The following is a 12,596-nucleotide window of genomic DNA, read 5'->3' on the forward strand; positions in this document are numbered from 1 at the left end:
CCCTTATGGCTCAGAGGCCTCTAGGATACCTGCAGCAGCTTCTCTGCCCGTGACACCTGGACCCCAAACAGCTTGCCAACATGTCAGCCTGGCTGGGGTCTGGTGTTTAATGACTCTGAAGAAGTCATTTGCAAATCTTCTGCCATTCAGGGAGATGGCATAACTGTGCCACTGCCACAGTGCACTAAAGTCAGGGCCACACAGCAAGGCCACAGATGTTGACAAGGCTTTTGCACAGGGGATTTTATGCAAAATGCAGATTGCAAATAAATTTAGAAGTAGACGCAGCAAGGCTTCCATGGAAACAGCACAAAAATCCAGCTGTGGTTTGGATGACTGTGAGTCTTGGCAGTCTTGACTAATCCCTTAAGTGCCATCCAATTACTGCAAATGTGTTTGGCATCTACTACAGCAATTGCATAGAATTAAATGGTCAGATGGCACTCATCGGAAATTACAAGTCACAGAACCCTGTAATGCATTTAAGAAAAAACATCTAAAAAGGAAAATATCATCACCCACTGCAAAATCTGACCTCCTTGAGAGCCATAGGGGACAATAAAAGGGATCCAAGCAATGAGGAATACTTAATTCAGAGAAGAAACCAGAAAAAAAAGGACAGGAAGAAGGAGAATAACAAGATGGGCTGAAGGAGATGAGCTTGTTTAGCCTTGAGAAGATAAAACTCTACTCCTAATCCTTATTCTTAGCACAGGCTTCCACAATTAACACTCCTTCCCTGAGGAAAGTAACCAAAAAACTACCAATGGCTTTTCTGTGCCCAGACTTACCAAGTATGATCTGACTGTAAGAGATCTCCAGGTGCTTCAGAACAGGTAGAACTTTGCTGTGAAATGGAGATCTGGGAGGGAGGACGGGCAGCAAGACCCCAACCACTGGTACACGGTGGTCCTTTCACTGACAGTCGTCCACATCATGTGTCACTCAGTGCAAGACCTGTCTCGAGCAGTGGAAAAGCAGACAACACATTTCCCTCTCCTAAAAAAAACCAACGTGCCCTGAAAGTTAAAAATAAATGAATAAGTGAATAAAAAAAGAACCTTTGAAAAAGTGTCTTCCTTATAAAGCCACCACCTCAGTCACTCCTGTGTCCTCTGGAGCTACTCTCTTTCGTAAAGCTCTTCAAAGGGATTCTCTCTCCCAGCCCAGCATCTTCTGCTTTCCATTTATTCAATTTCTCATAAAAATCCTTCCACACAGGGACATGCAAAGAAGAACAACTTAGTAATGGCTCTGCCAAAATCTGAACTGGGTGATCAAGAGTAGCCCTGGAGACCAGCTATGCCAGCTGGGAAAGGGTACAGCAAAATGCACAAACCACCTCCAGCCAGCAAGTGCAACACAGTCAGGCTTCTCTTGCAAGAATTTATTGTCAAAGAAGATGCAATTAAAAATACCACAAAAAAGAGGATTTACACAAACAGGAGTGACAATAAAGCCATTCAGACCAGGCAAAACACATTTCTTTCCAAATAGTACAGAGGTGTTATGACAAAAACCTGACCCAGGTGGTTCTTTGGTTCAGACATGAATTTCCTTTCGGAGCTCTCACCTAGGAAGTCTCATTTCCTCAGTCCCTTGGCACTTGTAAGCAGATTTGGAGTGACTCATTCTGTATGCAGCTCCAAAGAACTCTACAACCAGCCAGGGAGGAGAGAGGAAGAAATTCAAGCCAGAAGAATGGCTTCAGCTGCTGAATGAGCTGGATGCCAGAACAAGATCTCTGCACCTCTCTCTCTTGCACTGTTGAAAGTCACACAGGGGCCTTATATTACTCAAACAATATTTTGCTGTGGTACCTCTTACTTTTGTCCTAAGCAGGCAGGCCAGTGTGCTTAGCACCTTTAACTTCTAGCTGTTTGGCAGCCAGGTTTAGAGCTAGGACACACCCAGGCTTGTACAGCCTGCAGGATGCCCATCCCATCAGGAAAGTGATCCCTGTAATGTAGAGAGGTATTAATAGCACTACTTGGGTACCAGACAGGAATGTTACAAGGAAACTTCAATGAAGGCCACAGGTTGCTTGTTAACTTTGCTTTTCCATCAGGCATATCTATTAAGCCAAAGAAGACAGGAACTGTTTTGTCTTCTGAAGGTCTGAATGAAAAATCTTTGTGGGGTTTATGGTTGGCCAAACACAACAGAAATAAAACAGCTATGCAATTAGGGATAGAAAAAGCAAAAGAAAGGAAGAGGATCAAGTGTCTGTACTTGCCCTTCTTTGGAAACAGCAAACACCTGAGGGACCCTGAGATCATTTCATTGCTCAGGAAAGAAAACAGCTGGTACTGGCTACAGCCAGCCACAGGGTTTCGTTAGGTACCTTCCTTCCCCCAACCCTGTAAACTGCAATTACTTATAATACGCAGCTGGTAAAATGAGACTGCTCATGATTCACCCTACTTTCTATCACACATCCAGCAGGGAGGATGGCAACATAGCATCACACTGCTCTGCTCTGCACTGGATTCAGGTGTGGTGAATCATGCTAACTTGAGGAAATATCTCCCGGTATAGAAGTCTGTCTGAACTGGCAAGGAGGTCCATGACACATGTTTTTATCTGTGATCAAATCAGGATCTGAAAGCAACTGAAAATGGAAAATCAGAAATAAGATTGTGAGGTATGAAAAACTAATCACCACGTACACATGCTTCCAATTCCAAGAACCAGAGACATCAGGGGACATACATAATCATATTAAAATGCACAAATTTGTATATATATACACATGTCTATGTATGTATGCACAAAATGCTTGTCTCTCCCTTTTTGTTAGCAACAGCAGGATGGGAAGCTTCCCCTAGTCCATTTCTATTTCAACCTATTCTAAAGCTACTCAGTACTAAAATCAATTTAAGAACAACTCAGCATCACAGTAAGTAAGACTGCAATCCAATACATAAATCTATCAGGCTCCAAGATGAATTTTCCCTAGCATACCTACAATAAAGCAAAATTTCTCATGGGGAGTCTAGTTTATCAATACCATGCAGTCCCTCCATGATAAACAGTCAGTTCAAATTAAACAAGCAGACAACTGGATTGCCCAAAAGAGCTGGGCCCCTACGGTCAAAACATGAAATTGGGAGAGTCCCAAGGTCCAATGTGCCATAGCTCTACCAGGGAATATGAATTGTTTCGCTTCTCGGCCTGACTAACTCTGTCAAAGAGAGAGGCTCTTTTTTCCAAAAAGCTGGTGAAAGAATACAGAACTTTCTGCTTTGTCCAGCTTAGTCTTCAGGAGGTCTCTTCTTGCTCCATCTTAGTTTTATAGTTTCTTTTGAAAAAGCCACACTGGGGAAAAAATTAGAAGAAGTTATTAAGTCTTTGTATATTAATTACTTTTTGATTTTTCTTAAAACAATTTAAAATTAAAATTTCAAGTTTTTCCTTCACAGGGTTGCGATGAGTGAATGAATGCAGGATGCAGCCCAGGTATGACTTCTGGCAGAGCTGTAAGCCTGAAGGTCTACATTGTTTAAAACTCTTCAGAACATCTATAAACACTTCATAACATTCAAGTGTTCTGCAAAGCACTTTAAAACAGGATTTGAGAGGTTATACTGCAATGCTCAGAATAGCTCAAAATGCGTTTTACAACAGTAAGTGGCAGATGTCCTTCAGTGCGCATTTGAAAATATCGCTTTCATATTTAAAGGAATCTTAAAAAAACGTTAAAGCATCTAACAAAAATATTTCTGTTTTGTTGTGTGTGCATTAATAATACCCACTTTCCAGAGGAGCAGAATAATGAACGCCAGCAAGAGAAGTCCACCAACACAGCTTCCTATGATAACAGGCAAGAGATCAAACACTTCATCTTTCAGGAAGACGAGAGTAATCTGGAACAGAATCGAGGCCAACTTACCATAAAGCTAACTGAAGCCCAGTTATTTTATCTTGGTTGGCTTTAACTGAGAAAGCTATATAGCTTGAGCTAGCATTCAACCTTTAAACTCTGCTAGATGCACCATCAACCTATCCAGGCAGTCACTTTGCAATACAATATGAAATATCTTTTTTTCACTGCAAGCCCAGTCAAGGGAGTTAAATTTACTGAGTCTTCTTTCCAAGTTTACAGTGATTACAGTAGTCACCCATGAGAATCTTTCAGATTAAAGAGCATGTCTTTGCTAGGGAAAGAGAAGGAATATTCATGTTGAAATCACCGAGAGGAGGCCTCTGTGTTAGCCACAAGCATCAGATACATGCAGTTCAACACAGAACGCTAAAAGCTTTTCTGATATGCACTAGCAAATATCCTCCCTCTGCTTCTATCCTATAGTCAAAATCTGATTTCACTAAATTCAATGGAAGAACAGATGTTTGCTTCAAAAGGTCCAGAATTTAACTCTAGGAACTTGATCAGTTCTGTAGATTCAGCAAAAGCACCTGGGTTTCTCACTTGTTCCCACCCCAAGAGAAGAACCAAGCTGCCTACACGATGCTCTGATACCTCAGCGTTATGATTCTCTTCTTTCAGGCCCAGATATAGTTCTTTGTTGAAGGTGATTTTTCCAGGGATCAGCAGAGCAGTTCTGCTTTCTAAGAACTATGAAAAAATAAATAAAATGAACACGATATCAGTTGCTTTTTCAGACATTTTAAAAAAAATGGGTTGCAACAGCAAACCCTTACTCAGTCTGTGGGAACCACCCTGTACAGTGCTGCCACCAAGCTGTGTCCCGGGTATGTAACCTTGTATCTAACTACGATGACAAATTCTCTGGAATGCTGAAAGCTTGTGGTACTGTAAGAGTCATTTCACAAGGAGCAATTTCTGGAGGAAGGAAGAAGGCTGCAGCACCTCCTCTAAGTGCTGAGTGCCTCCTGGGAGACACTGCTGTGAGCAAAGCATCCTTTGCGGGGTCAGAAAATACCATCACACGTGGAAGAGCAACATCTCCACTGTGATGCAGAAGAAATCCTGCCCTGGAGCTCTGACAGGCAGTGGCTTTTTAGCAAACAGGGGCAGCGGAGTCTTTTGTGTGTACCTGATGCGAGCTCTTTAAAGACAATTCTGCTGTCACGGTGATATTGTCTCTGTCAGCCCGGATGGAGCAGTGCACGCACCGATACTGCACGTCCCGAATGCCCTGAAATGCAACGGAGCGGCTCAGTCCCACGGCTGCCACGCGTGTCTGCGGGTCTGTCCCCACGGCAAGCCGCCGGTGCCAGCACCGCTCACCTCTGGCTCCGCACCGCCGGAATACCCCCACAGCACCGGCTCCTCGCTGACCCCGCACCGCGTCGCCTCCTGAAATTTAAAGCGGATCGCTGTAACCGCGGGGCCCACGCGCGTAAAATACGTGGGGGGGAGGCGGGGCCTGGCGGCGGGGCTCCGCCCCTTCGCCGGAGGGGCGGGCTCGCCCCGCCCTCTCGCCCCGCCCCTCTGCGGAAGGGGGGGGCGGGGCCGCGCCGTCCTCTCGCCCGCCTCCAGCTCTCGCGATACCTGGTTTGAAACGGAGGCGGGCGGGCGCCGCGGCTGTCCGTTAGGCCGGGCCCGGCCCGGGGCGGCCGCCGCCGCTATGCCGCTGCAGCCACGCCTACTCCGCACCTACTCTCGGCGCGGCGGGCACCTCCGCCCGCTGCCGCTGCCCGACCGCTGGATCTCACCGCCTCAGGACCGCAAGCGGTTCTTCAGCTCCACCACCTCAACCGGCTCCAGCGTCGCCTCCCTCCCGTCGGACGACCCCGACTTCTCGCCGCCCGGCAAGCGCGGCCGCCCGCCCTTGGGTAAACTCCCCTCCCGCCGGCTGCGCACCCGCGCCGCCGCGGCGAAGGAGAACCGGCCGCCGGTGCCCGCCTCCCCCTCGCCGGTGCCCTCCCCCTCCCCGCGCCGCCCCGCCGCCCGCCGCCGCCGCCGCCGCTCGGGGCCGCAGCGCCCCCTGCTGTGCAGCACGCCGCAGTGGCCGCCCCCCGCCCGCCGCCGCGCCCCGGCCGGGTCCCTCGTCCTGCTCGACACCACGGGGGAGGGCGGCTCGGGGCTGGAGCTGCAGCTCTACACCCCGCCCCCCAGGCAGCGGACGGCTTCGTCCAGCAGCGGCCTGAGCTCCTCGGAGTCGGCTCCGGGAGAGGGGGAGCAGCTCCCGCCCGCGGCTCACGGCCGGGGGGAGGGAAGGGCTGGAGGGTTTTGGCCGGAAAACACGGGGAGGAGCGGGGAGCCGGGCTCGGGGTTGCGAAAATCCGGCAGGGCGCTGAGGGCGTCGGCGCGGGGATGCGGCCGGGCGCGAGCTCCCTTGTCCCCGCCTAAAGCCACGACCCCCCCTCCGGCAGCGCTGCCTCCCCTCAGGGGCGAGCCGCAGCACCGCGCCGCTTCTGACGGACGCTGGGGTGATCCAAGGAGAAGTTCAACAAAAGGAAGCGTGTGTTGTCAGAGAGGCAAAACCGAAAAGTACCAGCTTAGACCGGTGGTGGTCTTGGACCCTCAAGAAGTGCCACTGTGGCTGGCAAGCATGAAACTCAACAAAGAGGCAGATACTAGGCCTGCCTGCCAGCAGCCAGGGTCTCCTTTGGGCTTTCAAGGAATCTTGGAGAATAAACATGGAAGTACCTGTAGAAAAGCTTGCATCAGCGGCTTCAGTGCCAGCCGGTGGGGGAGGCAAACAAGGCTCCGTCCAAAAAGGCACAAAACCAAGAGACAGCAGCAGCCTAACAACTCCTCTTTCAGACCACAGATGAGGCAAAAAGGAATGAAGAGGGGTGTTCTGGAGATGTCTGTAGATATAAGAGACTATGACTATTCCCTCCTCAACAGCTCCCATTCCTGGGGTAGACTTCGAGCATCTTTGTCCTTCCATAAGAAGAAGAAAGTTACCACCACAGAAGAGAGTTCCTGCAACAGCATCCTTTGTACCCCTTCTGTGAAATCCCACCTTTCAGGGCACCAAGCATCCCTCTCTGCTGGTACGGCTCAGTGCTGTGCTTGGTCTGCTTCCTCCCTGGTCCTGCTGGCTCCTATGAATTCCTGTTCTGCCCTGGAGCTAATGCTTACAGATGCAGAGAAGGTGTTTGGGGAATGCCAGCAGGAGGGGCCTGTTGCTTTTGAAGAATGCATTCCTCCAGATAAGATGAAAGATTGCAAGAAAATTGGAGAAGGGGTGTTTGGAGAAGTCTTCCAGATAGACAGTGAGAGAGGACCTGTGGCCTTAAAAATAATTCCCATTGAGGGGACTGAAAGAGTAAATGGTGAAGCTCAAAAGAGCTTTGGAGAAATTCTGCCTGAGATAATAATTTCAAAAGAACTCAGTCTTCTGTCTGAAGAGTCTGTGAACAGGACTGTTGGGTTCATCAGCCTGTACTCAGTGCACTGTGTTCAAGGGGCCTACCCTAAGTATCTCCTGGAAGCCTGGGACAAGTACCATGAAGTCACAGGATCTGAAAATGATCGGCCAGATGTTTTTGGGGACGAGCAACTCTTCATTGTTCTGGAGTTTGAATTTGGAGGCAGTGACTTAGAGAATATGAGAAGGAGGTTCTGTTCAGTGGCGTCAGCAAAAAGCATTTTGCACCAGGTCACTGCTTCGCTGGCTGTGGCAGAACAGGAACTGCGCTTCGAGCACAGAGACTTGCACTGGGGAAACGTGCTGGTAAAGAAAACGGATGTAAAGGAGCTTAATTATGTGTTAAATGGGGCAACGCACACAATCCCCACAGCAGGGCTTCATGTCAACATCATAGATTATACCTTGTCTCGGCTGGAGAAGGACGGGTTAACTGTGTTTTGTGACCTTTCCACAGATGAAGAACTGTTTCAAGGCACAGGGGACTATCAGTTTGATATCTACAGGCAGATGAAAGCAGAGAACTCCAACAGCTGGACTGATTATCATCCACACAGCAATGTCCTCTGGCTGCACTACTTGTCAAATAAACTTTTGAAAGACATGAGCTACAAGAAAAAGGAATCAACTTCTTCCCTGCGGAAAATAAAGCAGCAGCTCATGAAATTCCACAAAGAAGTACTGACTTTTGAGTCTGCCAGTCAAGTTTTACAAAACAGCAGCCTCTTCCAGTGAGCAAGGGAGCGCAGTGTTTCCAAGGACTAAGTCACTGATGCTGCCTTTTTCCTTTGCTGTTTTTTGTGGATGATGTTATTCAATGTTGCCACAATGAAGAAGTGTTACGATCGGTTACCAGTGTGTATAACACGCTATCAAAAATTTCTAAAAAAAAAAGAAAAAATTCTTCTCCTTTAAGATATTTCCATGTGTACTGTCTTTGAGGGACGATGGGGGGAGAGAGAACAGTTGACATTTGAGAAGGGGGGGAGAAAGATTTCTTCAGTCTTGATGAATGCTTTGAATTCCACAGAAATTTTCTTACCTTTTTAGTCTTAGATTATTAAAAGTTCTTTCCTTACTATATTGTCTGTCTTTCTTTTTTTTTTTTTTTTAAGGAAAATAAAATTCTGCAGAGTTGGGACAAAAGTAAATATTGTTAGCCAGTTGGGGACAGAGTGGAAAACCCACCTCCTGACTTAGCTTTAAAACTGAACTTGGGTTCAGTTTGGCAAAATTTGTACCTGGAACAATTCTACAAAATGTAAATATGTAAAGTTTCTATAGTGTAGGTTTTAAAAACACTCTAATCTGCAATAATATGTTTTTTTTTTTTTCTTCTCTTAAAGACCAGTAAAGGATATTAGATTATGAAAAAAATAAGAAAGAGTACCTGTGTTCCTGATGCATTTTTGACCGTTATTATGTTGTGACCTTGTATACTGATAGGAACCCAAATCTGTAACTTGATGGTAGCATTAAAGCGATTTTCTCCATTTATCTAAGGAATAAAATGCACAAGGTAATAAGTGTTCGTTAGCCCTGATTGCAAATGGATCAGGTGACCTAAATTTGAAGCTATACTCACATTAAATCTGAATTCTTTGTTTTCAAGAAGTCCTTCGCTAACATTCACGTACATTAAAGAGACTGGTCTAAAGAGAATGATAAATCAAACAAGTGAAAATTTAATTAGATTATTATTAAAAATTAGTACATCAAATGACCCAGATGCATTAAGTAATTAAGAGGTAGCATCATCAGATTTGTTATAACTGAAATGCTGTCTATGCAGCCTGTCTGTATATGAATGCATATTTGCATTCTATTAATTAGATGCATCTTTGAACCTATCTTGAAGTCTACTTTTTACAAGCTAAGCAGTTAGAGACCCTAGGTACCACCCTGTCTATGGCATGGTTTTATTGTTCTGTCTTCCAAACTCTTTTACTTTTGCTGTCTAGTGCCACAGAAGGTAACTTGACAATCTGCAGTGCTTGAAATTATTAAGATGGAAATTGTATTGGAATCTTACCAGGCCTCCTCTCGATCTTTTCCTCTAATTGACTAGAGTAATGTAATATAATTAAATATTCTTAAAACATACTTGGTCAGGACTGCCGTGAATGCATATCTGACATCAAGGATGTGTTCTTCAGTCAGAATGGTGCTATTTTCATTTATGCTTTAAAAAAAGAAAAGGATTGGTGAAACAACATTATTACCTTCCTGCCTTGGTCCCTTATTTCTGTGGTTTGAGAACTGCTAATATTGGCTGTATAAGAGGGATGGAAACAGAGTGGCAGTAATTAATGAAAGGAGAGGTGCCAGCCTGCTTGGTGACATGGTGCAGTAGTGTTGGAGTAGCCCTTCATTACAGATTTCGAAAGCTGCCATTGCCTTGAAATGTTTCCCTGCAAGCCAACGCTAATTTGTAAATGTGTAGTATTGCTTTCATTTATCAAAATTTAAAGCTTCTACCCCTCACAAAACTGGACATCAAAATTCATATAGAAACCTTTGCCTTAAACAGGGCTTGCAAGGAAGTGTAGCTGCCACAAATGAGCTCTCATTTCCTTTTTTGAGATGCTCTGTTTAAAAATGCTGGGTACTAGTCACTCTCCATAAAATTTAATGGGGAGAAGGTGACAAGAAAGGAGTCCGAGTGGTAACTTCCCCCCGTTAGGAAGCCCCTAATCAAGAAAAATGCCCTGAACATATATCTTTTCATCCAAATCATTTGGAGCAAAAGTTTTACTTGGAACAGAGCTGTATTATATATTTTAATCATCTGTTCTCTCTGCTGAGGAAGGAGGATGCCAGAACCCGGTTTGCCATTACAGGAAACAAGCTTTTAAATATGTACTACACTTAAATTAGGACCTTAAAGGGTGCTTTATCTTTTACTGAAATAATAAAGTATGAGCAAAGCTAAAATCATCATAAGGAAATGGATCCAAATGCTTTAGAAGGTTCAAAAGAACAAGTCTAGATTTGTGTAACCAGTAACTGAAATAGCATGGACACCGAGGAGGAATTCTGATATTTCCTTTGTAGTTCATAGTGTCTCTTGTGGTGAAAATTGCAATACTCACTTGGTGATACTAATGGTGATTGCAGACTTATTTTGGAATAGGCTTTCACCTAATTGCCAAATCACTGAAAATTTTGCCTGTTTGGAGGGAAGAGAAAGATAGAACAAAATATCAATTACCTTGTAAATACTCTTTAATTCACCAGGGTACTGTTAAAACATGACAGCTAATGTATTTCTGCTCATCATTCCCTTCTGGAGAAATCAGACATCAAGTGCAGGAATATAAACGTTACCTCTTGCCTTGAGAAAATGCACACATGCCATAAGCTGAGTTAGAAAGAATAGCAGCTCTGGCCTGACTAGAGATAGAAGATGCAAGAGCAGCTACTCAAAGTATCATTTAGAGGTAAGGAAAAACTGAAAATAATTATCTCTACTTACAGTTGTCATCTTGAATACTGGATGCCCAATTCTGCAGTTACAGGATAAGCCTACAGAAGTTAATGGTATTGGTTGGCCACAGTGAACAGCAGGAGAGGATGGCTGCCAACAGAATAGGAATGTTCTTTAGCATTGAATAAAAACAGAATGGGAAATTCAACTCAGTCTGTGTCTGCTCCCATAAGACAAATTAGGTACAAATAGCCCAATAAAAGCTTGGGTGAGTCTTAAATCAGATAAATCCAGTATTCAGTCTCTAGTCATAACAAGTGAAATGCTCCTTCCCTGGACCTTATTTCAAGATTTACTTAGGTAATAAATTAATAGCAGTCTGCTGCTAGCTGAAGGGTTGTTCTACAATCTTACCTCAACAGACACCTTCTTAAAATGTAGGTTTTTAGGATAGTTCAAGACCATAGTTGTCATGTATGAGTCATCTCCACTGTTTGTTAATGAAACATTCATGGTCACTTCTTTAGTGTGGCCCACCACTAATTCCTTTCTAGAAGCAGACAGAAAATGAGATGGGTGGCATGTAATTTCTAAAGGCTGTTATTTAATAAAAGGCCTGAAGCATTCTGGTAATTACTCCCTCCAAATGCTTTCACACACAGGATAATGCCATAGCCCAATTAATTATTCAATATTCTTCAGGGTGTGTAGGAAAATGCTTCCTTCTTAATATCAAAGGCAGTCACCTCCAAACTTTATGTAACGTTTTATCATTTCTGTTTTACATCAAGATAGACTTTAAACATTGTTCTTGCTTAGCTTTTCAGTGAATCTCCAGGGTAAATTTTTACAACTAAGTGATGCTTACTATTTTGTCTAAGGCTAGATAAACTGAGCAAATCTTCACTGTAGTGCTATGCTGTGCATCAGCCTAAACCAAAATCACATGTTCACAAGTAAATGCCAGAATTGTAATTTTATGATGGCTATAGTTGTTTAAACCTTGGTCTTTCCTCAGATTTCCTAGAACAGCCCAGCATCGCCCATGGAGGCAAACAGTTATAGCATTGTATGAATGTGATGTTATGGAAAGGATGAATTGGATGGAAAGTAATGTAAACAAAGGGACAGCAAATCTTGTCTGACAATTTGAAGAAAACATCTTATGCACAAAGATGACATTTTATATGAATGCTAAATGCAAAATCTGGATAGTAACACTACTGTGACTCACTGAATCTGACTTGTCAAAGTCAAATGAGCAGTACAGATGGTCTTGTTGCAGTCCTCCTTGTAAGGCAACTGGAAGCAAACACAGATCAAGTCAGATTTTAACAGTCCTAATTTTTCTAAGGTAGCAGATTCAGAATATCTTTACATATACACATACATTCCCAGAAAACCAAAATTCCCATGACCTCAATTAAGAAGTTGGAAAGAAGAGATCCTCTAGTGATAAGTCAGTCCTAAATTGATGATGTTTTGTAATTCAACTCCCAGGAGAAGGTCTATTAGCAATAACACGGAAACTCTTCACTGGGGATAAGGTCTTGTTAAAGTAATGCCAGTTGTTTATCCCGGGATTGCCACAGGGCAGTAATACTAATTTCTTTTCCAGAGATGATTTATTTTTCTTGAATATGTTCATATGCCGTGCCAGCTTATAGGCACACTATTTTGTAGGGATGAGGTTACTTCCTCTAGCAATAGTTTTATTCACCAATAAAAATCTACTGTCTGTGGCTGATGTTTCTGGAGAAGTTCAATGATAATTAATAGTTAGATGCTGGGTGCATAAGTACTAAGTAATACTGACCAACATTCAAGAACCTCATAAATTATTCTTGGGAAATAAATGTACC

The 12,596-nt window shown here is 44.1% G+C and overlaps 2 protein-coding genes across 2 annotated transcripts in view; one reads left to right on the plus strand and one right to left on the minus strand.

The window, feature by feature from the left end:
- ITGAE (integrin subunit alpha E) overlaps nucleotides 1-12,596 on the minus strand; it is a 32,043-nt gene that overhangs the window by 2,427 nt on the left and 17,020 nt on the right. The window contains exons 24-36 of the mRNA XM_042791421.1: nucleotides 11,969-12,036; nucleotides 11,149-11,284; nucleotides 10,783-10,884; nucleotides 10,400-10,476; nucleotides 9,412-9,489; nucleotides 8,893-8,959; nucleotides 8,698-8,805; nucleotides 5,213-5,281; nucleotides 5,019-5,120; nucleotides 4,481-4,576; nucleotides 3,756-3,866; nucleotides 1,062-3,318; nucleotides 792-957 (exon numbers count right to left, since the gene is read on the minus strand). Coding sequence (XP_042647355.1) covers nucleotides 3,262-3,318; nucleotides 3,756-3,866; nucleotides 4,481-4,576; nucleotides 5,019-5,120; nucleotides 5,213-5,281; nucleotides 8,698-8,805; nucleotides 8,893-8,959; nucleotides 9,412-9,489; nucleotides 10,400-10,476; nucleotides 10,783-10,884; nucleotides 11,149-11,284; nucleotides 11,969-12,036 — 1,071 coding nt within the window. The 3' untranslated portion in view covers nucleotides 792-957; nucleotides 1,062-3,261. The remainder of the gene's footprint in view (nucleotides 1-791; nucleotides 958-1,061; nucleotides 3,319-3,755; nucleotides 3,867-4,480; nucleotides 4,577-5,018; nucleotides 5,121-5,212; nucleotides 5,282-8,697; nucleotides 8,806-8,892; nucleotides 8,960-9,411; nucleotides 9,490-10,399; nucleotides 10,477-10,782; nucleotides 10,885-11,148; nucleotides 11,285-11,968; nucleotides 12,037-12,596) is intronic.
- On the plus strand, nucleotides 5,482-8,388 carry HASPIN (histone H3 associated protein kinase). The gene has a single exon (XM_042791422.1). It carries the CDS (start codon nucleotides 5,553-5,555, stop codon nucleotides 8,040-8,042), a length of 2,490 nt encoding a protein of 829 aa, XP_042647356.1. The 5' UTR covers nucleotides 5,482-5,552; the 3' UTR covers nucleotides 8,043-8,388.

This window comes from Tyto alba, unplaced genomic scaffold (assembly GCF_018691265.1).
Source record: "Tyto alba isolate M040663 unplaced genomic scaffold, T.alba_DEE_v4.0 Super-Scaffold_19, whole genome shotgun sequence".
Lineage (NCBI taxonomy): Eukaryota > Metazoa > Chordata > Aves > Strigiformes > Tytonidae > Tyto > Tyto alba.